Here is a 26,852-nt window from a genome sequence, read left to right as displayed (position 1 = left end):
AAAAAGCAAATCCCATATTGGCAATAACCTGTGTGGTCCACATATGTGACAAAGAAAATGGAGGCAGATGGGACACATCTGTTAATCATAAACATTCCTTCATTAGTGTCATCATCAGATTTATTTGTATGTTATGTTTATGTTGAAAGCCTTATCTGGTAAGCACATTTAATTCATAATGTATGCAATCCAACCACTGACCTTTCTTACAAGATGCTGATTAGTATATCCATGCACATACATAGATTTATACATATTTTAATAATGGAGTGTTTTTATACAGTTGGATTGTGCTTTTGTTACTCTCCCTCTAAATTAAGGAATCACAGAATGTTAGAGTTGGAGGGACCTTGGAAATCATCTAATCCAACCTGCTCATTTTATGTTTAAAGGGAACTCAGAGCAAAGCCACACAGCTGATTAATGGTTGAGCAAGGTTTAACCTAAGAGTTCTCCTGACCAGCTTCACTGCTATTTTCACAGTGCTACCAATTTGCCCTCACATCATTTTAAAAATCCATGTTGCCTGTTACCCTACTAGGTTCAGTACTAGATTTGATGTCAGGAATACCCGAGTTTAAATCTGGCCTCAGAAACTTACTTAATGTGTCCCCTTCTCTAAGGCTCAGTTTCTTCCTTTGTAAAACAGAGGTGATAGTAACACCTGTTTCTCAGAGCTGCAGTGATGCTACAATGTGATAACTGTAAAATGCCTTGAAAACATTAAAGCATTGCATAAATGCTATTATAAATAAGAAAAAGCAATGTGTTCTTACAGTAGACACAGCACTAAAAGAGAAGTCAGACTCCCTGAATTTTAATTTTCTTTTACCATTCTGTGAATATAAATTTAGGGGCAATGGATTAAATGAAGTTTTCTGGTTGTAATATGAACATGATCTATTAATTAATGGAGCAAATAGTAAAGAGAAACACTCTGTTTGCCCAGCCCTCCATGAAGAAGTGACTTCACAAAAAGGTATATACTTTTAAATTCTACAATCCAAAAAATCATGATTGAAATTGCATTCTGCAATAGATACTAAGCAGGGTGTCAATATGACTAGCCATTGAGAAGACCATAAAGAAATGGGGAAGAAAGGAGAGAAATAAGGGAATAAGTAGATGTGTTGGCTTTAGAAATAATTTACAAACATTATGTACTGTATATTTGTATAAATCTCAACCCTTACAGTAGAAATCTGACATGTATAGTTCATATTACAACTGGAGAATTCTTATCCTTCCCATTGCTCCTTTAATTTGGAACATGTCTATTAGCACATCTGCATAAGATGTTCATTGCTGAATTGCAGAAAACCTTTTGCTAAGGGTAGAAAATATTTTGAGGTCTTTTTAAAGAAATGCTAGTTCTGAAGTAGGAGTTTTGAAACCATTTTTAAGCAGAATCAATATTCTATGATCTCAAATATTCCATAAACTCTTGGCAACATTGGAAGTGACTATTTAGATTGCTACTTCAGTCTTAATATCAGATTCAATCTCATCCATTGGTGACACTGTTGGACACAAAACCTCTGCAGAAAGAGAAAGGGCTTATTCCTTTCATATGAAGATTTCTACATTAAAGGGTACACTCTTTCATAAAAATAGGGTGGTCAGTTTCTATTTCTGCAAAACATCCTTTCTGCTTGACCTTTAAAAAACTGAATAGAAACTCACTGACTTCTTAAACTGACTATTCTGAGCCAGTTGTGAACAGAGAGTTCATGACTGAATGCAACTTTCAAAAAGGCGGCCTAGCACAATAGCTTCACATTATTCTTTTTTTTTTTAAGTATATCTACTTGCTAGCAGACTGAGAGGAAGAGACAGATTAATAAACAGGGGCATGAAAAATGAACACACTTGTTGAAGGGTAAGCTGTAAATGAACGTAGGCATGGTGGTTACATTCATTATCGTTATCAGAGGTAACAATATAGTTGAAGCAAGACGACCTGGGTTCAGATACTACTTCTGATACATACTGGCTGAGTGACCATGGGAAAATTACTTAATCTCTCAGTGCCTCTAGTAACTCTCTGGGACAGTCAACAAGTATTCAGCAATTCCTATTCACCAGGTACCATGCAATTTCCTAAGGATAAAAAGAAAGACAAAAACAGTCCCAACCTTCAAATGGCTCCCATTCTAATGAGGAAGACAAAATGTTAATAACTACAAATATGTATATATGGAGATATATGGAGATATACACATACACACATATATATGATTTATCAGAGTATATAGAATGTAACTTATTTTCTGTTTGTTTGTTTTTGTTTTGTTTTGTTTTGGCTAGGCAATGGGGTTAAGTGACTTGCCCAGGGTCACACAGCTAGTAAGTGTTATGTGTCTGAGGCCGGATTTGAACTCAGGTCCTCCTGAATCCAGGGCCGGTGCTCTATCCACTGCGCCACCTAGTTGCCCCTGATATAATGTAATTTAAAGTGGCTCCCATTCTAATGAGGAAGAAAAATGTTAATAACTAGGATATATATATGTATATATATATATATACACACATACCACACACACACACATATATATGATCTATCAGAGTAGATAGAATATAATTTAAAGTGGCTCCTATTCTAATGAGGAAGAAAAAATGTTAATAACTAGGGTATATATCATATATATATGTTATATATACATTATATATACATATATACATGATTTGTATGGCGTAGATAGAATGTAATTTAAAAGGAGATGGCATTAGCAGCTGGGAGGAATGGGAAAGGTCTCCTACAGTGTAATCTTGAAGGATGTTAGGGAAATTAAGAAATAGAGGGAGGGGGCAGAGCATTCTAAGCACCAGGGAAGGCCAACAAAAGGTAGAAAGATGGAAAATGGGGTGTCACACTGAAGAGACTACAAGTAGTACAGTGTTGCTGGAGCTTGTGTCAGGAGGGGAGTAAGGTATGAGAAAGCTGAATAGGTAAAAAAGTGCCAGGTTATGAAGAGCTTTCAAGGCCAAATGGAAGACTTTAGATTTATTCCTAGAGATAACAGGGAACCACTGGAGATCAATGAACATGACACATGGTCAGACCTATGCTTTTGAAAGAAATCACTTTGGGAGCCATATGGGGGATGAACTGAGGCAGAGAGACCAGATAAAAAGCTATTGGCAATAGTCCAGACAAGAGTTGATGAGGGCCTGAACTTGGGTGGTGACTATATGAATGGGCTGATGGAGATGCATACTATAGATGTTATAAGGTTAGAAATGACAAGATCGGTAATTGATTATACATGTGGCATAGGTAAGAATGAAGAGCTGAAGATGATACCAGGTCTATGAGGTTGGGACTGGGAAGAGAGCGGTACCCTTGACAATAAAAGGAAAGCCTAGAAGTGGGCAAGTTCTGAAAGAAAAGATGAGTTCTGTTTTAAACATGATGCGTTTTAGATATCTACAAGAAATCCAGTTCAAAATGGCCAAGAAGAAGTCGGAGACGTAGAATTACAGCCCAGAAGAGAGACCAGGACACTACAAAGAGCTAGGAACCATCTGCATAGAGATGGTCATTGAAACCATGGGAGTACATCCATGGGATCACCAACTGATTTATTATAGAAAGCAAAGAGACCAAGTTACACATGAGTTCCTAAGGAAGTACACGCAAAAGAAATTCACCCCATGGATTGGAATCAAAGGTGCAGGAAGGGAGGAAAAAGTGCAACTGTTAAGGAAAGTATCTTCTAAAATGATGATCCCTGATGATAAAGACTTAAGACAGCTGGCAACTAAAGAGAACAAAAATATGGCAAATGTTGAATTCAATTATAGAGTTATTAGAATTCTATAATGGAGTTATTTCTATACCCTAGCAAAAACAAAACAAGCCAGATAAAAATAAAAAATAAAATGCTTTCAAAGAAAGGTGAATAGTAAAGAGGAATTTTTTAACGTGCTAAAATATGTTCAGGTCCAAAGTTCTTCATAGTTTCCTTTTTATTCTTCAAAAACTAAGAAAACTTCTAGTCCAGGTTGTGGAAAAGAAAAAGGTCAATGAGGAAAGACAACTGGGCCTGAGGGAGAGAGTGTAGTAGGAAGAAGACTAAACTGGATGTGGGAATACCTGAGTCCTAATCCTGGCTCCCATACTAAAGAACTGTATGACCCTTGGGCAAAATCATTTTGGCTTTACTGTCCCTCAGTTTCCTTATTTGGAAATATTTCAGAGGAATGCTGAGAGAATGAAATGAGAGAAGTGACATACAAGAGTAGAAATATCATTGGGCTTGGAGACAAAAAACTACTTAGAGTCCTATTTTGCCTCTGCTGCTTTCCTACCTTGCTTCCCCCGGGCAGGTCACCTAACCACCGCTGGTCCAGCTTCCTTATCTGTCAGGTGAAGGGAAGGGTGAGGATAGTTGTGGGGAGAAGGGAAGAAAATCACTGATCTCTTTAGTTCCCTTCTAGCACTAATTATATCAAATGTATGTATCTGAAAGTATTTTTGAAAAGTATAGACATTTTGGAAATGGAAAGGTATCATCATTACCATAATCATTATTCAAACTGTAAGAAGAAATGGTTATGGTAAAAATGTGGTAAATTTATATAAAGAGAAATTTGGGAGTCGAGGCAGAAATGGACTATGCAGATAGATCAAAGTAAGAAAGAAAGCTGATTTTAGGAAACAAATAGGAACGAAAAAACACCTGGAGGGGAAGTGGATAGAATTTAAAAGACAAGAAAGAAATAGAGGTAACACCAGTCAAGATGAGGCACAACTGCTCTGTAGATTACTGTCAGAGCAGAAAGAACAACGATGAGATTGAAGAAGTGCTATGGGGAAAAAAAGGGCCTGGAGTTTTAAGAAGTAGATGGTTTGGTGGATTAAGCAAATCAACTAATCTCACTCCCATCTCTGACTCACTGGGGAACTATGGATAAATCCATTAACCTATCTCCCCTTCCCATTCTCTCCTGTGCTGAGGAGGGATGGAACCCATGGGGACCAGGAGAAATAACAGCAATTACCAGAAAAGATCCTTCCCATACTAACGGTTACATTTCACTGGAAAGTTCCAAATATCGCAAACGCCTCCAAATATTTTTTCCTCACCCTACAGATTTCTTTTATGTTAAAAAAAAAAAGGGTGGGGGGAGAGGAGAAGAGTTGGAATACCTTACTCCTTAACACCCTTCCTTGCCCTCAAACCTAAATGTAACTTTGGAAGTAACCGCCAATTTGATTGGATTGATAAAAAGACTAAAAAGAAAAAAAAAATCCAAGTAAAAGGGTCAAGAAAAATATACCAGGAAAAGCAATAAACTGTGGTAGGTACCCTTGTAATATTATTTTTCATCAAGAGAGTCAGCACAGTTTAAGGGAAAGAACAAGGCATTCGAAGTCAGACAATGTGGATTTAAATCAGTCCTGCCATGTAAAATCTCTGTGACCTTGGACAACGTATTTAACATGTCCTGGCCTCAGTTTACTGATTTGTAAAATGAGGGGATTAGACTTGATAGCTTCTAAGGTGCCTTCCAGTTCTAAATCTATGATCCTAGAAACCTATGAGAGCAAAAGAAACGAGGGAACTCAGAAAACACAGCTACTCAAAGGCTAATGAAGGATGATGTAGCAAAATGAAAGGAGAATCTTTTACTTTATATTAGCTGCAGCTTTGATGGAGCTGTATCCTCCTTGTTTGGGTTTTGCTTACTGGTCCAGATCCATGATCTCACTGCTAAGGGGATGTCTCATTGTGGAAATTCTCTTCTACAACTGCAGATTGAAAAGTCACCCCTCAATTCTATGCTTTAAGCAGCCTGGAGCACTGAGAGGTTAAAGGCAATTTGTCTATGGTTATAGATTTTGGGGGCTTTCTCTCCCTCATTAGAAAAAAAAAAGCTGAAAAAAAACAACACATCTTACTCTACTATTGACAAAAATGTATGACCATACCTGAAGCCAGAGTCTGTCCCCAGCCACTGTTCTACCGATGGCACTGCACTGGAAGGTGGCAAACTGCCCGGCATTGACTTCCACGTTCTGAATTCTCAAGAAGTGGGGAGTTTTGGCTGTGGAAAAGGGAAGAAAAGAATAGGAAAAAAAAATTATCACCACATATGGCTAAAGCTAATGGGTGCCTTTTTCTAGCCATCTATAACACGAGAATTTTCCATTATGTTTACCTTTGAAGGATAATGCTTTTGATGATGAGAGCTTTAAAGATTTGACTATAATTGTAAAAAGATACTATAGAAGGTTGTGATTAGCTTTGTAAATGAATAGAAAATTTAAGCATTCTGGGATACATGCAAAGAGAAGGGAGGTATTTTATTGTTCTTGCTGTGCAAATTATCATAGCTCAGCAGTCTTCTTGTAATAACACATCTGTATTAATAAAGATTATATTGAAGTCTAATTGATGTTTTGAACAAAAACATCTTAGATATTTATACTAGCAGCAGGAAAAGAACAGTAAGAAGTTAAATGATGTTGTCAAGGAAACTTTTTAACCCAAGTGCAGAGTCGCTGCATAATATATATTTTAATACAACTAATTGGTATGCAACATTGCTAGTATAATATTTTCCGGCAACCAAAAATACTGTCCCCAAAGACAAACTCTGCAAAATTATGCCAGGCTGACATAGCATAGAACTTGAGTTATTTGCTGATTCTTATTTCCAATTCAAACAGTAAGACTGATTCCCAATGTTAAACCGCATTAGGACTCCAAATGTACTCTGTCTACATGGGACAGCTGTTTAAATAAGGGATAATTCTATTACATTCGAGAAGCAGCAGAACACTTTCTGCATCACTTAGAAAAAAGACAATTCTGGAAGTCTGTGATAGGTCAGCCTTTAGGTTTCAATGAAATGCCTTTGCAGTCAGCAACTCTGCCTTTAGGCTGTAGAAAGAAGGCTCTCTAATCCCTACAGAGATGGATGGTTAGAAAGAAGGAAAGGCTAAGTGGGAAACAAAATGGCAAGGAAGGATAAAGATGATAGCAAAAATGGTAGACAAAAATGCCTGCAAATTACCTAGAGCCTTTTTTTTTTTTTTTAGTATCCCCATACCAATTTTTTTCCCAGTGCTCAATATATTTCTGGGTCATGTTTAGCCTGTACAGCCAGGGGATGTAATGAGAGAATTCTGTCTATCCAGTATATTTCTAGAAAATAAAAATTCGTATTAGCTTAAGCAAAATGTAATTTGGTGGATAAATTTACTGAGACAAAAGGGCAAACAAAAATACTGGGAGACAGGGCATGACAAAGTCACACTCCAATCCTTCAATACACCTGTGAGCTCATCAATGTATATGTTCTTTCCCATGATGCAGATCACAACCCATCCTTGTTCACTCATAGAATGTGATTCTTTTCTCTGCCCTCCCATAAATTCACCCAACTTGCTATGGGCCTTCATCATGTTTTCATGTGATGCCACTGAATTTATACATGCTGTCAGTTGTCTTTCAAACTTAGTATGTAACTGGCCCTCATCTCACTCCCTTTCTCTGGTTCTAGATTTCCCTGATGATACCTTTTACATTACTTCTTTTGCACCACTCTACACCCACAATATGCATCGCAGCCTGCTCACACCCACCATACACTTCTCTATTGCCTTTTGAGTGATTCTTAAAGTCAGTTCTTCAGACTGTAGAGTCCCATGATTTACAGTTATAAGGTATCATTAGAAGAACACACTGGAGTTTAAAAAGATGTTTTTGTTACAGAGTATGCTGGGCTCATTAAAAGAATTGTGTGATTTTCCAAAGGCAATCCAGGCTATTATCCACCTTTTGCTCAATTCTATGTTGTTCATAAAGGCCACATATGGAACTTAAGTTCATTGCAAAGTTGGTATTGACTAATCATGTAGTAAGTGGGAGATGGAGAGGTGGGAAGGACTGGGAGTAACAATATGGTTTGATGAGACTTAATGGTTCTTAGTGCTTAAAAACTATTGAGTTACCATGATGGAAGAGTACCCTGTAACTTCTACAATGAATCTTTTAATGAAATAGTTCTATAACAATACATTATTATTATAAGAAGGAAGATTCTTCTCCCTGAGTTTAAAGCTGACATCCAATATTTATAGCTATGTGATCCTGAGCAAATCATTTAACCCTGTTTGCCTCGGTTTCTTCATCTGTAAAAATGAGCTGGAGAAGAAAATAACAAGCCACTCCAATATTTTTGCCAAGAAAAGCCCAATGGAGTCACCAAAAAGTCAGACACGACTGAAATAAGTCAATAACAAGAACAGATACATTTCAATAATACTGAAGGTTTCACTTAGGCCTTTTCTAATACTGACATTCAATACCGCAATATTTACTTCTAATCTCCATGTAGAATAAGGAACCACATGTGGAACACTGCCTTGTTGGTTAAGAGGCCAGATGCATTTCATGACTTTTGGTGGCTTAAATGGCATGGCACCTTACATTGTTTTAGAAGATGGATGGATGGATGGATGGATGGGTGGATAGACAGACAGAGAGTTACAGATACACACTCAAATATATGTACAGATATAAGCATATCCATTCCCAAGAGGATATTAATTTTAATATATGACAGGCCTATTAATGTAGTCAGTTTTTAATTTTTCTGTATTGATAAAAGCAATCAATGGCATGTATAATCTAAAATTTTAAGAAATTAGAAAGTATATCACAATAACTTGAAATAAGGTAAAATTTTATAGAGTGGGGAGACCCAAATCCCTCTTTCAATTAGTAAAAATTATGAATTGCTTTTAAAAAGCACTGTAGTATTGTTACTTTCAAATACTCTGCTTGTTATCCATTGTTATAGGCACGAGTGAAGTGAAATTATTACATTAGTGTAAAAAGCAAACTAGGCCTACATTTCTCAATGATGTATCATAAATAGAAATCCTGATTTAGGTCATTTGGAGAGTGCCACACTGTTGCAGCTTTTACAGGACCCATCCACGTTCAGCTCTCTCCCTGACTTTCTTCTTCCTAAGAATCCAGTGTGCTCAAGAAACTCTGGGTCTCCATTAGAATTTAACCACAAAGGGGTTTTATAAAGATGCACTCATAAGAATGAAGAGAGTAAGCACAATCACCTATTATCACAAGCCTATTGTTGACTGCCAGGATGGTTTCCTTTGAGTCCAGTGAGTACACTAAAGATCATGCTTTTAAAAACGGAGAGTAATGCTTTCACAAAAGCTGACCCTACTCTTTTGCAAGATTCTTGACAGACCCTACTTCAACACCTTCCATTGTGCCCACCTCAAACTTCTTTCTTAAGGAAGGAGGTTTGAAGAGAGGTCAGAGTCTCCTGCATTCTTTGATCCATCTGCAATAATCTCCCTTTTCTGCAGACACCAATTAGGTGACCTTCCAAAAGGTCTCCAATCCCCACCAGCAATCTCCTGGATGCTCTTGGGCAAAATTCTCAGGGAACATCTTGGGAAATGGGGTCAATTCCTCAAATCAAATAAAAAAAAAAATATATATATATATAGGTCTATATTGATCTCTGCTTCTTCCAAGTGTGACATAAATTGCTTTTGAAAGGGCAGATATGTTCCATCTCCCAAAGCTTATGAGGAGCCCTGCTGAGCATTCACTACAACAGCTGACTGACATCAGACTCTTCAATGAGTTGTCTAAAGCACAGATCTGCAAAGGATCCAGAGAGGAGGCTGCACATAATTGCTTCCTGGAGAACTGGAGAGTGATCAATTTTAATAGGATCCATATGGTTGCAGAAAGCGTATATTCATACCAAATAGTTCTAGACATGAATACAGCCACATATACTATTGTATAGTGTATCTAGCCAGATGAATACAGTAAAAGAAAAAAATGATGAAGGAACCAAAACTCTTCTGCTCTCTCAACACAAGCCCAAAAGAACAGCATTAAACCGGTTGGGGTGCATAAGGCTGAATTGCAGGAGAATGAGAATGGTGACAAAAATAAACTGTCTTATCTAAAATTAAGACATTTGATAAACTTGTGGGATGGATGAAAGCATATTTCTTTCCAGTTTGTTTGTAATTATTCAATAATTTAAATTTCACAAAAGGAATCAACAGCCTGTTAAAGATATTCCTAACCCTATGAAATTTTCACAGATGTCATCTTATTACTCCAACTTTATCTTATTCTACTATACTCTATGTATTCCATATGAGATTATGTGCCATCCCCTATACACATCCCCTGGCTTTCCTACCTCAATTCCTTTTTTCCCCTCAATAGTCTCCGTTCTTAGAATGTACTCTGCTGTAATCCCATTCACTTCTCTCCTTCCTATGAAACCTCTTTACCTCTATTTCTTAAAACCCAGTTCAACCACCAACTTCTTGGTGATGCCTTCTGTGATACCACCAGTTAGTAACAGTGTTTACTACTTTTGAAATATCATTTAAGTCCTCTTAATAAACATTTGTTGAATATCTGCATTGTTCAAGGCACTATGCTAGGCCTTAGATATATAAAGATGAAAACATCTCCATTCCTACCCTCAAAAAGCTTACAATCTACTAGGGACAGAAGCAAGTAAGAAATTTAAGAAGGGTAAATATAGTCTTACACTCGATTTTTAAAAATCAACCTGATAATTGTAAGATTGAGGAGCCATGGCTAGATAGCAATTTTCTTGAAAAAGAGAGGATATAACTCAATGATGTGATATGGTGGTCAAAAAAATTCATGTGGTCTTGGGCTGTTAAGAAAGTAATGATATACAGAAAGAAGGAAGTGATAGTTCCTGGTCAGACTAGAACTGGACTATTGTGATTAGTTTTTGGCACCACTGCTGAAGAGGAATATTGATAAGCTGGAGGACATTCATGTTCAGTTCCTGACATACTATAACTGGCTAAAGAAAGTAAGGAAATTTAGCATGGAAGAAAGAAGATATACAGAGGACATGATATCTTCAAAGAACTGAAAGGTCATCAGATGGAAGAGAGAGATACTAGGGTATGACTTGTCTTGTTTTAAGGTAACAGAAAGCTTTGTACTGACAATGAGCTGGGTAGTCCCACAGACATTAAAAAATATATAGTATTTTGACTTCTCTAACCTGATGGGTTCTTCAACCTATGAAGATTGCACCATTCAAAATTTAGACACAAATGCATGAGTAGTTAAGGAAGAGAAAAAGGAAGGACAATGTTCACTACAAGCAGAAGCAGAACAAGGAACTATCAATGGGCATCCTGGCTCTGTGCTATGGAACTGCAGACTTACAAATAGGTAGACCTACCTTTATGCCTATTGCCTGTATGGGGTCACTTATTTATACCATTCAGATGTTTAAGATGGTTACTAATAGGAGAGTGGATGGCATTTGACTGATCTGATAGGGCAGACACAAGTGATAAATAGAAGTTGAAAAGAATCAAATTTAGGCTTTCAATAAAGAAAAATTTCCTAATAATGTGAGTTAACCAAAGGAGAATGAATGTCCTTCCTTGGGATATAGCAGTAGTTCCTCATCAGTGGAGGTCATCATGCAAAGGATAGAAAGCCAGAGGTCGAATACATTGTAGAGGGGAGTCTTAATCAACATCTAGAATGGATGCCCTCATAAATCCATATCATAAATCTGAAGGGTCATCAGATGGAAGACAGAATACTAGGGTATGACCAGACCCATCCTGTGAAACAGGTTCCCTTCCATAGGAGATGGAATTTCAAACCATATGGTAATTAGGGATATATATGTATATGTGTATTATGACATATTATGAATATATTATGATGCCTTCAAAAATCCAGATCTAAGATTTTTTTGGGTGCAGGAGGATGAAAAATGGGTAGGAAACATATAGATAAGTATAGTATAGCACAATAGAGTGTGGAAGGAGAAAAAGAACTAGACAAAGTGTTCAAGGAAAATATGAAGGAGAAATCTTCAGAGGGGTTTGGACTTCACTCCACAGGTAGGAAGGATTTATTAGCGGTAGAGTTAGGTGACTAGGTCTGGATATAAGAAAGAAGACGAGTAGCAGTGCTCATGATGGTTGCAGAGGAGAGAAATTGGAGGCAAGAGAATGGTTAGAAGGCTATTATAATAAAGTAAGAGGTAATAATGACCTGGACTAGGGCAGTAGGCACAGGATAAAAAGAAAACTAAATGAACACCTGCTCAATATAGCATAAAGAAGATTCATGACCTAAGATCCATTAGACTAAATGACTTCTAAGGCATTTTTGCACCCTTAAAATTGTATAATTAATTTGAGAGCTATGACTAAGGTAAAATCAATAGGATTTGGGAACTGGTTAGAAGTGGAGTCTGAAGCAGAATAAAGTCAAAGTAACTCTAACTTCCTGGCCTAGAACAGTGTGATACTGTTAATGGAAGGAGAGGAGCTACGATGTAGCACAAACTTTGGGAAGAAAAATGATGATCTCAGTTTCGACTAAGACGAGTTTGGAATGCTGCCGAGATAGATAGGTATCAATGTTGAGCAGGCAGCAGGGAATGAGGATCTGGAGCTCAGGGGAGAAATTAAAGCTGTAATATAATAAGGAACTCACATTTCCATAGTACTTTCTGGTTATAAAGCACTCTACATGTATCATCTTATTTCACACACAACAAATGGGTAATGAGCTCATGTATGTAAAGCACTTTGGAGCTCTCAGTATGCTATATAAATATCAGCTCTTGCTATTATTGTTATTATAAATAATCATTCGCATTTATTTATATCATGTGTTAAGGTTTACAAGAGCTAGTCTGATACAACAGAAAAAAAGCAAAAACAATCTGGAGTCATGAGATTTGGGGTAAAATTCTGGTGGATTTTGTTGCAATAATTTAAGCTTTTTAAATGTCAGGTAAGAGTAGTGAAAGTTCATAAATATTCATATATAAATCGTTGTTTGTCCTTCGTTCTCAGAGGGAAGTTGATACCATGACTTGCAAGTGAATTAGATTTAAGTGAGGGAGGGCTGTGCAAAGTCGCCAGCCTCAATTTCTCCTCTGGAGTCACTTGGGCCCAGTGGCAAGATACAGATCAGGATGACTGGAGATGGCCCCAGGTACAGTGGGAAACCTTGCATTCTTGGTGCAATGAATACAACATTGGCCCTGACTGCAGTCAAGAGGACTGGAGTTCAAATCCAGTCTCAGATACTTATAGAAGTCGCTGAAATTCCAGAGGATGGAGTGGAGAGTAAGACTATGAGCCAAATGCCCAAGTCACTGGAAGAAGGTGGCAGTGAGGTGGCACAGTGGCTTGAGTACTGGCCCTGGAATCAGGAGAACCTGAGTTCAAATCCAGCGTCAGACACTTATTAGCTACGTGACTCTAGGCAAGTCACTTCACCCTGTTTGCCTCAGTTTCCTCATCTGTAAAATGAGCTGGAGAAGGAAATGACAAACCACTCCAGCATCTTTGCCAATGAAACCCCAAATGGGGTCACAGAGAGCTGGTCACAAATGAAATGACTCAACAACAACTAGTCATGCTAGAGTACTTTCTGTTCTCTGAGCACCCTACACACTGTTCTGCTTCCATGTCTTTGCTGACATTATTCCCTAAGCCTAGCAAATGTTCCACTTCTCCACTCCCCTAAGAAATTCCATCTGTTAAAGCCTAATTCAAATGTTACATCCCATGACAGTGAGCAGAATACTCAGCTTGAGGTTTGAAAGACTTGGGTTCAAAATTCTAGCTCTAATATTCATAAACTCTCTGATTTTGCCAAGTCACAACACTTTAGCCCCAGTTTTTCATGTGTAAAATGAGGTTTAAAAAAACTCTTTGTTTTGGTTTAGTTTCAAAAACAAAGAGAGACAAACAGACAGACACAGAAACAGAGAGGCTAAGACACAGTGTACATTTTAAAAGTACTATATAAAGATCATTAATAATGATAATAAAGATGTCTTTAATCTCCATGGTTTCCTCCATTGGCAAGATATCATAGAGAACCTATTAAGTCACTATTTGTGACTTAAAATAATTAGGTAACATTGTATGTTATATTTGTTTTTGTCCTACTCTCCTACCAGACTGTAAGCCCCATGAAGCCAAGGCTTTATCTTCCTAAGTGCCTAGCACAATAAACATAGGTGTAATACCTAGGTCATTTTCTACTTGCATATGGAATCCCCAGAAAAGTTACTCTAGGATTAAGGAACACCATGGGGTTCTGCATCTATTAAAAAAATCACAGTTCATGAACCCCTAATAATGAAGTTTCTTTTACCAGTCATACAGAAGACCTAATGAATTCTAATCAAAGGCATTTAATGAAACAGCATTTTTTTTAAAAGAACAACCAAACATATCCCTGTAAACCTGGTTTAGAGTTTTCCACAGACATTCAATACGAAAAACAGACATGCTTAGGGGACACATGTGAAGGGATCCATAGAGAATACATGTGACCTAGATATATGAGTGAAAGGGCAACTCATAACACCAATGCAGGGCTATTAATACTTTCTTATGATGCCATCATGCTCCTTCTCCCTTCTGAACATGGCATATAGTCTATTCTAAGTTTATAGTCTATGCTGGGCCTAGATTCAGGAAGACCTGAGTTCTAATAGGCACCAGCTAGCTATGTGACCCTGGGCAAGTTACTTCACCTCCCATTGTCTCAGTTTTCTCATCTCCCAGGGTTGTTGTGAAGATCAAATTTTATTTTTATATGTGTGTACGTATGTGTGTGTGTGTATATATACACACACATGCATACATATACCATATTATTGTATGTATACATGTGTGCATACATTATACAATATGCATTGTGAACATATATGTGTATATACATGTCTACATATTATGTATGATATGTGTGTTTATATCTATCATATTACACATATATCATATATGCACACACACATATGCGCACATGGGCATATATATGTATCTATACACACGTGTTCTCTATGTGTGTCCCTTCACTTATGTTCCCTAGGCATGTCTATTCTTCCTATTGAATGTCAGCAGAAAACTCTAAAACAAGTTTATAGGAGACATGTTCATTTGCTCCTTTAAAAAATGCCATTTCATTAAATGCCTTTGATTAGAACTTGTAATATCTAATTATGATGTATAATATAACCTAAGTACTATGTACATAGCACTTATATGTACACATAGCACATACATGTATACATAGCACAAATACATAGAGAGAACACAGCACAGTGCCTAGCACATAGTTAGTGCTTACACATGTTAGCTATGAGGATGATGACTATGCTCCAATGGTTTTACAGTTGCTACTGTACCATGCTCCCTTGGGGACATGGCTGTGGAGCTCCTCCATGCCTCCAGGTTCTGGCTTTGACTGGAGACCTTAGCCAAGGAGCTACATCTTCAGCATGAAGGGAAGAGAGATGAGCTCTTAGCTTAGAACCCAGAAGCTTAAGCTTTAGCTCTTTAAGTGAGACAGGCAGGCCATTCAGCAACTCAGTATCTGGCTAGTCGAACAGCCTCAGCTGTTTTTGTTTTTGTTTTTTTCCCACTCCACTAGGGGAGAAAATTGTCAGTTCCTAGAATGTCTTTCCAGATGAGTCTTTGACTCCAGGTACCAAGCTCTACTGGAACACAGAACAGGCAGTCAGTTAAACAGAAACCACAAGTATTTAGTTTGTCTTTGAATCATGCTGTGGCTAGGTCTAAGTTGCATTACATCATCCCAGATAACGAATTTACTTGGGAAGAGAAATTCCTCATAGCTTTTGTTAATTCATGATTGCCAATCTCTACCTCCTCAAGACCATTATTATAGGCTTCCCTTTCAGCAAAACTCCAAGAGTTGTCTGAGCTACAAGCTCTGCAGGTTTTGTTTTGCTGCTATTGGTTTTTTTTCCCCTCCCTTCTCCCAGATTTTTTGGGTCTCTACACCTAAAAGAACAGAGGAAAAGCAAGGAATAAAATTGTCCTGATACAACCCAGGAATTGCATCTACTTCCATCCTTTGTTTCAAATTCTTGTCTTTACTATGCAACTCCTCTTCTCACCCTCAGGTCTTGAGCTGCTCTACACAAACGTTTGCTGAATGAATACTGAATATCCTGGGAAAAATCAAAACAGTGGCATGGGTGGGGACATAGTGGTAGATTTCTAAGGTATAAACTTTACTGAAGAGGGAAGTTGCTTAGAGACAGCACTGAGGAAAAACAGAATAGGAACAAGGACAAAGGAAGAGAATTACAATAGGTATAAGGTTATCTGGCAAATTCAAGTTGGAGTTAATTTGAGAACAAGGAAGGAGCACTTGAGGGGAAAAATGTTTGAGGATATTACGTAATTCACTAAGATAATAATGAAGGCTCTAAAGGCTCACAGTCCAAGAGTCTTAAAAAAGGAAGTCAACAAGAATGGAGTAGACTTGAGTAAGGGAAGGAGAAACGTTAAGTTGGACTGAGAAGAAAGCATAGGAAAAGGCAGCAGTAGTGGGCCAGGGTTTTTAGGTAAGGCAGTCATATTGGAGAATGACCACTGGGAATCATCTGGTTGGGAGAACTGTAGGTTAAGTCATACTTCTCTTCTATGCCACTATTCCTGGTACCATGTGCCTTCCCTTTGTTTGCATGCCACACATAGAGTCTAACAGAGATTAAAGTCTTTAATGACAGCTTTAAGAAGAGATGAATAATAGCTCACAGGTATATAACACCCTGTATGGAACAGCTAGGTGGTGCAATGGATAGAGCACTGGACTAGATCTGAGTTCAAATTCGTCTCAGATTATTGCTAGCTGTGTAACCCTGGGCAATTTACTTATTACTTCAATTCCTCATCGGTAAAATGGGGACACACTGGAGAAGGAAATGGTCATCTATAACTGAGGCTCAGAAATGTTTAATGAGTTGCCAACAGTGACATGCTGTAAAAAGTCAGAGCCACAGCTTGAATTCTGGTCTCATAATTCCCAGTTTGGTATTCTTTTCGTACTACTAAGCTATCTCTCTACAGGTCAAAACTTCTTGAGAAAACAAATAAGGAAAGAAAATTCTTAAGTAGACAAACATTTCTCTAGATCCCTCTACTTGAATTACAAAAACAAATTCAAAATGTGACTTAAGTCTAAGTCCAAACCATAAGGACTGTCTATGTTTGTTAGAAGTCAGTAGATCAGGAACAACAGAGATGCTGATTCTGCACAGGCACCTCCACATTTCAAGCACTTTGTGCATCGTGCTGCCACTAACATTAAAACCAACTTTATGAGGCACTCTATGCTAGTAAAAGAAAAGCTACATTTTTTTAATGGCATAATGCCTGCTCATAAACCTATATGAATCCTAGCAAGAGCCTTTACAATGAGCTAAATGAGGCTCTGTAATTTTGAATCAGCTTTGAAATAACAGGTGATAGTTTCCATTTGCAGAGATGAAATATTTATGTCCCTTTAGGATTTAAATTTGATAAGCATTAAATTTTCAAAAATAATCTTATTAAGATATTTTAAGAGGAAAAATCCCTTAAATATTACCTATAAAGCTTTTAATTTGGAAGGCTTTGTACTACTGCCATCCTTAAATTTTACATATACATACTTTGCCCATAAACATTTCATTCAGGAAAAGAGAGCTTGAGAATGCCTCTTCTCAGTGACATAAAAAACCTAGAGAATAAAAAATTTGCTTTTGAACCATACATCATCGTGTTACAGAGTCAGTTTGGCAATTCTGCAGCTCTCACAGTCAATTAAGTACTAGCACCGTCATTTTCCAAAGGAGATAACATACACATAGCTCTGTCTCCTGCAGCCATACAAGTTCAGCTCTTAGCTCATGAACTATACAGCATCAGGTCTTTTCAGCAGGAGAGACCTCCCAGGAATTCAGTGATGGGTAGAAATTAGCACTCTTTCTTCATTGACTGCACTGAACTCCATGCCCCAAATCCCATGCTTTCGGAAGGGAACAAGAGTTGATATATTCCAAATGAGATGTGAAATAAAGGCCTGGACCACTTGTGCTAATTATAAAGTCCCATGATACTTTTCTCAAGACCGAGGAGAGAAAGGTGTTAATTCTAGTATTCTGGCTAAACTCCAACTCAGGTAATTACATTCTGCTTTCCTAAATTCCCCCTGCTGTTTCAATTAGATATGGTATTGTTCGTTTTGTGCCTTTAACCCCCCCAAAAAAATTCCTTTTAAAGTTCAGTCATACAAACCTCTAGTTTTGTTGTTATATGATGGCTAATATGGTCCTTCCAAACAGCTTAAAAAATTACATTCCTTTTCAAAGACTCTCAGAGTTGGAAGTTACCTCATAGTTCACCTAGTCTTGCTTCTACCTGAACAAGAATCTACCCTACCAATGGGATAAGGGAACTATTTTCCTTGTTCTCTGAAAGGATTTAATGAAGTTTATTTAAACAAAATAGAACCCCTGGCAAGTGATGTCACCAGAGGACTAAACTATAATATCCTCATCATAAGACCATTTTTATATGTGAGTAAATTATTAGAGGATTTGAAATGAAGGTATACTCAAATTTTTGAAAAGCAATGTGGCACAGCAGTGGAAAGAATGTGGGACTAGAAGGTGAGAGACTTTGGTTATAGGACTGAATGTGCCATTTTTATGATGTGGGCAAAATTACTGAATTTTTATATCACATATGTATGCATATATATATGTATATATATATATACACACATACACATCTATATCGCATATCTTTTCTCTTATGGAGAAGAATGATAATTTCCTTACTACAAAAGAATCAAATGAAATAATTAGATGAAAGCACATTGAAAAGGATATTACTCTTTAACAACAATGAAACATATGGCATTTTATTCTATAATTAATATGCCACAATAATACAGTATTAATAAAATAATAACCACTCAAATTATACTAAAATCATTCATAAGGGTATATGACCAAAACCAGTATGGTTCTGCGAATAAAACATACATTTGGGAATGAATGAATTTGACACAGGATTCTCCTCAGCAGAGTATGGACTATCCTTGTTCACACTCATTCCTACAATCTCACACACACACACACACACACACACACCCCAAAACAAAACAAAACAAAAAAAACCAGTCATTTTTGAAGAGATCACATGAGGCTGGAGATTTGGAATCAAAAGGCCTAGGTCCAAATTCCAGCCCTGTCAGCTTGCCTGCAACACTGGGCAAATCACTTAACCTCTGCAGGCCTCAATTTCTTTATTTGTAAAAGGGAGGAGAGGAGTGAAATCTCTGACTGTATAGGACATTGTTCCACAGGACCCAAACCATAGGGAATTTACTACAGAGGTCAATGTTGTTCTTTCTGAGGCGACTGCATATGGAATAAGACTTCCTCACAAGCACTCACTCCCTAACCTCTGCAAGGAAGGCATTCTTCCAGTACTAAACTAACCCTGAGGGTCTTTGAGCTCCACACCTAACTCTGTGTTTAGCCTTCTGTCAAAGAATCACAGAATTTCAAAGCTGAAAGGAACCAGAGCAGCCACTTCATCTAATCCATTTCTGAATTTAATCTCTGCTAAAATACCCGATAAGGTTATCCACTAAGATGATCCAACGGTCATTAAAGGCATTCAAGAATGGAGAGCCCATCACTGCCAGAGTCAGGTCTTATACAATTTGAGAACTGTAGCCATTAGGACATCATATTGATATCAAACCTGAGTCTGACTCTTTATGTCTTCTGCCCGTTTGCTCCTGATTCTATCTTCTGGGGGCAATCCCGCAATCACCTCCAAAAAACAAAACAGAAACAAAAACGAAAACAAAAATCCAAATTCAATCTCTACAATATGGCAGTCCTTCATATTTGAAGAAAGCTCTTCTCCAGGCAGAACAATCCTAATTTCTTCACCTAATCTTCAATGTAACATAAATTCAAGGTCTTTTACTGGCCTGGTTGCCCTCCCTTGTATATTTTTCAGATTATCATTGTCCTTAAACTGTGAAGCCCAGAACTAAACACATACTCCAGCTGACCAGGCAGATCATCTAGGTACTATCATCATCAAATTCCTGGTATCTAAGGTTTTCTTAAAGAGCCCAAAATCACATGACGGTTTTCTGACTACTATTTTGTACTTCTAACTGACACTGTCCTAGAGTCCACTAACAGCCTCCAATTAGTTTTAGGTAAATTTCCATGTAACCATAACTTTCAATATCCTATACTAATGAAGTTGATAGTTTAAACCCCAGTATGAGACTTTTACATTTATCCATATTAACTTAAATATAGGGCAATAATGATATAGTGAACAGAGAGCCAGACTCAGAGTCAGGAAAATGTTTACCTCTGACACATATTGGCTGTGTGAGCCTGGGTAAATCAATTAACCTTTCAGTACCCCCACCAACTCTCTGAGACTATATATTGTGGAGAGAGAACTGATTTGCATCAGTGAAAGAAGTTTATTCACTAGGAACCCCTGACAAAACTGAAATCACAGATGCTGTCCAAGGAGAAAAAAGAATCTCATTAGATTCAGCCTGTTAAGATAGTTTTGGATCCTAATTTTATCATCTTAAATGTTAACAATCCCTCTTAGCTTTCTATCATCTGTAAATTTGATAAGCACGCTACCTGTGTCTTTATCAAAGTTGGTGATAAAACTAAAATAGGACATCACCAAGCAAAAATAGTCTACTGGAGACCTGCCAAGTTGATATTGTACCATTAACTACTACTCTTCAAATCTAATTATCCTTTAAAGAGATAGGTGTGATGACCCATTTATGTGCAAGTACAATTACATACAAGAAGATGTTCCCCATTCCTGCATCTCACTAAATGACTGACACACACATATATACCACATCTTGGATGGTCCTTGAAAGTCCTGGTAAGTCCCATTGCCTTGCCTGATTCACATGGAGGATCTTTGTTGAGGACCTTTGCATTGTATAACTGTCTAAAGTTAACTCTCATACAGTGTATCAGTTGATTTCCTTTAACCTTAAGGCAACTGGACTGACAATACAACACTTACAATCCTCCAGACTAAACTCCAAGACACAAGAAGTACAGTTTCAATGTTAGATTTTTCACCTTGTCACATTTTCTCCCACTTCTCATTTCAGAAATTGGTTCATAGCTAGAAGTTCTGAATTGCCTAGTAAAAACTGTAGAAAGGCTGTCTCTTACTCTTTATTACCTACCAAATAAACAAGCCTCTAGCCCATATATAGAGGTGGTAATTAACTTTATGGAAAGAAACAAAGGGTTTTTAAGAGTTTTGCTTTTTTAAATTTTATTTTCCCCATAGTAACAAAAACCCCATGAATAACTATCACTAAAGGAATATCTGATCTTCAGCAAGTAATTTCTCCAAAAAGTTGAGATGACTTAGGTGAGGAGAGTTTTGCTTATAAACGCAGACTTTTCTCAAGCACCGTAGATTTCTGAAAATATTACTTCACATACCCCTTTGATGAATTAGTAGATCCTTCACGAGAAGGTAGAAGTCTATTACTGTGGCCACTAAACAGTGTACTGGTTGGTTTCTTGAGCTCTCAAGGTTTATAAATACTGCTTGAGCAGTTTATACAATTCTGCAGTGAACTTTTCTGTCAGAGACCATAAAGTAAAGCCTACCACTTGATTACATCAACCTAGTAGGTAGTTCCCATGATTTTTTCAAAGGGGACATTCAGGATCACTTGTTTCAACTCTAAATCTGTATTTTGACATGTTCTAAAAATACCCACACAGGAAAACAATGACAAATTTTCAAGTAAATTCAAAGCAACTTACTACATGGATGTCCTAACACCTTCACTTCATCAATAGCTAGGTAGCCATAATGTCCTGACGTTACCACTTCAAAAATTACCTGAAAAATGAAAAAAGATATCCATTAGCAGGTATGTAAATTTAACAATCTGTTTGCATCATTAAAAAGAGCATTAGACATAGAATCATAGGATGTACATTCACGTGTTAGAGAAGTAGTTTTGAGAAGTAGTTTTGTCAACGATAAAGTTCTAGGTGTGAATCTTGCCCCTAATCTAGGGGAGATTAAAGCAGGTTGTAGAATCTGAAAATCATCTACACAGAGATAATATTTGAATCTACAGGAGTAGATAGAATCAATAAGGGAAAAATATTGTTAAAGAAGAGACATCTCAGGAGGGAGCCCAGGGGAATATTCATTTTAGAGAGGGAAGGAAGTAACTGATCGTCTAAAAAAAGAAAATTATAGAGAGATTAGTTAGGTAAGCAGAATGTAAAATCAGAGGCCAGATTAGGAAGGGCAGACAAGTCAGTCTATGTTAAGGAAGTAGAGGCAGTAAGTATAAATGATTCTTTCTAGGAGTTCACCAGTGAAAGGGAGGAGACTTACTAGCTGTGTGACCCTGGACAAATTATTTAACATTTTCTTGTATTTTTAGTTTTTTTTTTAATTTTTATAAAATATTTTATTTTTCCCCCAATTACACGTTAAAACATTTTAAACATTTTTTTTTAAAGTTTTGAATTCCAAATTCTATCCCTTCTTACCCCACCCCTTTGAGATAGTAAGCAATCCCATATAGGTTATTCATGTCTCAAATTTTTTAAAACTGTAAAATGAAAATAATATAGGACCTATCCCATAGGATTTTTGTGGGCATAAAATGAGACAAGGCAGGCAAAGTATTTTGAAAATCATAAAGTGATATATGTGTCAGATACTATTAGCTGGTAAAAGCAGAACTAGGGCAGAGTTAACTGTGAACAGCAAAAGAGATAATATGAGTAAAGCGCATTTTTATTTATAAAGTATTACTCAAATGGGCAGCTAGAGTGCAGTGAATAGAACACCTGGCTTAGAATCAGGAAGATTCATCTTCTTGAACTCAAATCTAACCTCATACACATACTGGTCGTGTGCCCGCGGGATAGTCACTTCACCCTGTTTGCCTCAGTTTCCTCATTTGTAAAATGAGCTGGGAAAGGAAACGGCAAACCATTCCAATAACTCTGCCAAGAAAACCCAAACAGGGTCACAGAGTTGGACACAACTGAAATGACGGAACAACAAAAGGAAAACATACTAAGACAGAAACTTTCTGCTTCCTATTCCTATTACTCCCCAGCAATGACAGAAGAGGTTTCCGGGCATTTCTTCATTGTATAACCTCCCAGATTTCCATCTGCTTCCATTCCTTTTCCCTCTACCACAGGCATTCATGGGAATAATCCTATCTTCGATATCACTATCACTCACAACAATGCCATGGCCATGACTCTAAAATCTGAAAATCTCCTTGCTAATGATAATACACTGTCACTCCCTTTCACTCTAGTTCACTTCTAAATTCATTCTTCATCCTCATGTTAACACCCAGCCTTGGGACTCACTTTTCTCCCTTCACAATTTTGACCCTAACTGATTAGACTACATATTATCCTCTACCTTTGATTACTTTTATTTCCATCATTTATGACTTGCCAATGCTCAATACTACACAATCCACCTCCCCTTACCTTCCCCATACACACACATACTCATAATCTGGTTTTTCTGATCATACTCCCAAATCACTAAAAAAAAGCAAGAGGGAAGTCACACCGCTGTGTCCAGAGGGCCCACTAAAAATTACTCTTGCGACTTCATGTAAATCTTTCTATTTTTCTTTCATTGATCATCCTCCTCCTCTCAGTCATCATTCCAACTCTTCTTTTCTTTATTTAAGTGCCCAAGGTTACCCTTACCCTTTCTCTCTCCACCGATGTCCTTGATTTTGCTTTATTGAGAAAACCAAGGCCATCTGTCTGGAGGACCCAATCTGCGCAGATATTGCTCAATCCTTTTCTAATGTCTTTATCCATCCTCTTTTTTTTTTACTCTATTTTCTAAGAACAAGGTAGTCTTTTTCCTTGTTAAGGTCAACTTTTTTACTTGGGCCCTTGATCAATCACATCAGGAGTCATCGCACTGAACCCTTGGGAGCAGATATGGTCACCAATGGGAGGAAAAACATATTGAGAAAGAAGAGAAGATGATGCAGGAGAGAGTTCTGGGGAATACTCATTCTAAAGTGGGAAGAAAGTGATTCCCCTCTCTCATTCATTTTCAGTCTTTTCCTATTTACTGATTCATTTCCCAGTTCCTAAAAACATACCCTTTAAAAATGAAATACACCAAAAAAAAAAAAAAAGCAAAAACTAAAATGGGGCAGTTAGGTGGCGCAGTGGACTAGAGCTCCGGCCTAGGAGTCAGAAGAACCTAAATTCAAATCTGGCCTCAGATACTAGTCATTTACTAGCTGGGTGACCTTGATTGCCTCACCAAAAAAAAGCAAAAACAAAAATGAAATGAAAAACTTCGTTTGACCTTGCCATTCCCTCAAGCAAACATCCCAAATCTCTCTTCCCTTTCAATGACAAACTTCTAGAAAGAATTATTTGTATTCCCTGCCTTTACTTTCTTAACATATACTCACTGTCAGCCCCTCTTAATCTGACCTCTGACTTTGACACTCTTCCTACCTACCGAACCTCTCCACAATTTCCTTTGCTGAATGATCACCTACTTCCTGTCTCCTGTAGAATGAATGTTCCCCAGAGCTCTCTCCTGAGTCATCTTCCCTTCTTTCTCAATATTTTTTTCCTTTAGTGACCTTATCTGTTCCTGCACATTCAAATATTATCTCTGTGAAAGATGATTTTCAAATTACATAACTCGTTTTAATCTCTCCAAGACACTAACGCCCAACCATCTGCTCGATATCCTCTCCTAGTTGTCCCATAAACATGTCAAACTCATCAGGTCCAAAAAAGAAATTTCCTCTTCTTCCAAATTTCCCCAATTGTGTTAAAGGTATCACAGTATTTCCAGTCACTTCACCTTAAAAGAAAAAGTATGTATGTGTGTGTATATAGATACATATACATACTTATCACATATCACATATACACATATATATGAATGCAAGTATATATATGCATATATATATGCAAGGATGTGTGTATATTATATATGTGTATATGCATGTGTGTATGTGTATGTGTAAATGTATATATACGTATATGTCAAATATATACCTATTGTCTGCTAGGCAGGCCTTGTGGTACTGGTCAGGCTACAAAAAAAGGAGAGGGTAAAGTCTCTTCTCTGAAAGAACAAGACACTCCACCTCTCAGCTTCTGGCCTTCTTTTTTGGCCATCCCCCAACCCTGGAATGCTCTCTCTCTCTCCTTCATTCTGTCTACTGACCTTCCTGGCTTTCTTTCGGTCTCAACTAAAATCCCATCTTCTACAGGGAGCCATCTCCAATCCCTCTTAATTCCAGTACCTTCCCTCTGTTAATTATTTCTTATTTATCCTGAATATAGCTTGCTTTGTCTGTATCTGTGTGCATATTTTCTCCTCCACTTGATCTTAAGCTCCTTGAGGGCAAGTTACTGTGTTTTGCTTCTTTGGATATCCCCTGCATGTAGCCTAGCATATGGCAGCTACTTAACAAATGTTTATGAATTGATTGACTGATCAATTGAAAAAGCTTTCAATCTAGTTGAGAAGGTAAGAAAAAACATGAACATTTCATCATTAACACAGTATTTTAATAACTATTCAATAAAGCAACATAAAAGAGGTAATAAGGTTGGACATGTAGGGAATAGCCACATGACTTCTTTTTTGTTGTTGTTGTTGTTTAGTTGTGTTTGACTCTTCATTACCCCATTTGGGGTTTTCGTGACAAAGATACCAGAATGGTTTGCCATTTTCTTCTCCAGCTCATTTTACAGATGAGGAACCATGATAAACAGGGTTTATTAACTTGCCCAGGGTCACACAGCTGGTAAGGGTCTGAGGTCAGATCTGAACTCCGGAAGATGAGTCTTCCTGACTCCAGGTTGGCACTCTATCCACTGCACCCCCTAGCAGCCATATGAATGTTATATTTTGATCATCAGAGCTCAGTAATTAAAAGATGCCTTTGATAGGGCTCAAGAAATTCACAAGAGTGTGGTCTTTCACCAGCAAAGTCACACCCATCCCCTGATAAAGAAAGTAGAAGACTGAAAATGGATCTGATTTCTGCACGGAGTAGAATGGGTCATACTCCACTTTGACAGGAAGCCTGAGAAAGGACAAATACACTTTCTCTTAATTCCTCTGGAATCAGAAAGAATCTCAAGAACCACTAGGAAACTGCAACCAGTTCTATCACTTCCACGGCAGTTTGGTCAGCTGACCAGACCATGAAAGCTAAAAAAATGTGAGACCACAAAAATATAATCAAACATATGCCTACTTATTTCTGCAGCTATGATCGTGACTTCTTCATCTTCTACCTCATGTATTACAACATATGGAAAAGCAGACTCTGTGAACTCTAAGTAAATTACATGATAAATGGACTACCCCTGCCAATCATGTTAAGAACTTTCAGACTAAAATCTCTCCAAACTTGGAAAGCTCTATCTTTGAATAACTTTAGACTAAGGGTAGAAAAGAGAGAGAAATTTTATATACATACACATATGTGTATGTATGTGTGTGTGTGTATATATATATATACACACACACACATACACACATATACACATATACATACATGTGTTAATTTATATTTGTACATACATATATGTATGTGTATATATGTCTGAGTTAACATACTTCTAAACCTATACACTCAAAAATGATCATACATTAAAATTAAATTGTTTTCTCTGAAGTAGGAGGTTGGCATATCCATAGACCTCCTAAGATGGTGCCACCCACAATGAAAATGCTGGGTGACCTACTTCTAGGAGACAGCAGAACTGGTACATGCATCCCCCTCTCCATGTCCCCCTCCCCTACGAGATACATGGCTGGAGCTATCTACATCTTCTAAACTGCCTGCCTTAGGCATTGTCAAGGTTTTTCCTGCATTTGCATAGGAGGAAGAAAG

The 26,852-nt window shown here is 37.4% G+C and overlaps 1 protein-coding gene across 5 annotated transcripts in view; it reads right to left on the bottom strand.

The window, feature by feature from the left end:
- The window catches only part of LOC114031828 (receptor-type tyrosine-protein phosphatase mu), a 958,139-nt gene that overhangs the window by 583,551 nt on the left and 347,736 nt on the right, over positions 1-26,852 (bottom strand). For all 5 annotated transcript variants that reach the window (XM_027846963.1, XM_027846964.1, XM_027846965.1 and 2 more), the window contains exons 4-5: positions 21,721-21,799; positions 5,936-6,051 (exon numbers count right to left, since the gene is read on the bottom strand). In XM_027846963.1, coding sequence (XP_027702764.1) covers positions 5,936-6,051; positions 21,721-21,799 — 195 coding nt within the window. The remainder of the gene's footprint in view (positions 1-5,935; positions 6,052-21,720; positions 21,800-26,852) is intronic.

The sequence above is a fragment of the Vombatus ursinus genome, unplaced genomic scaffold (assembly GCF_900497805.2).
Source record: "Vombatus ursinus unplaced genomic scaffold, bare-nosed wombat genome assembly UNPS02015255.1, whole genome shotgun sequence".
NCBI classification, from domain to species: domain Eukaryota; kingdom Metazoa; phylum Chordata; class Mammalia; order Diprotodontia; family Vombatidae; genus Vombatus; species Vombatus ursinus.
Note: the sequence above shows the minus strand (reverse complement) of the source record. Positions and strands in the feature narration are given on the sequence as shown.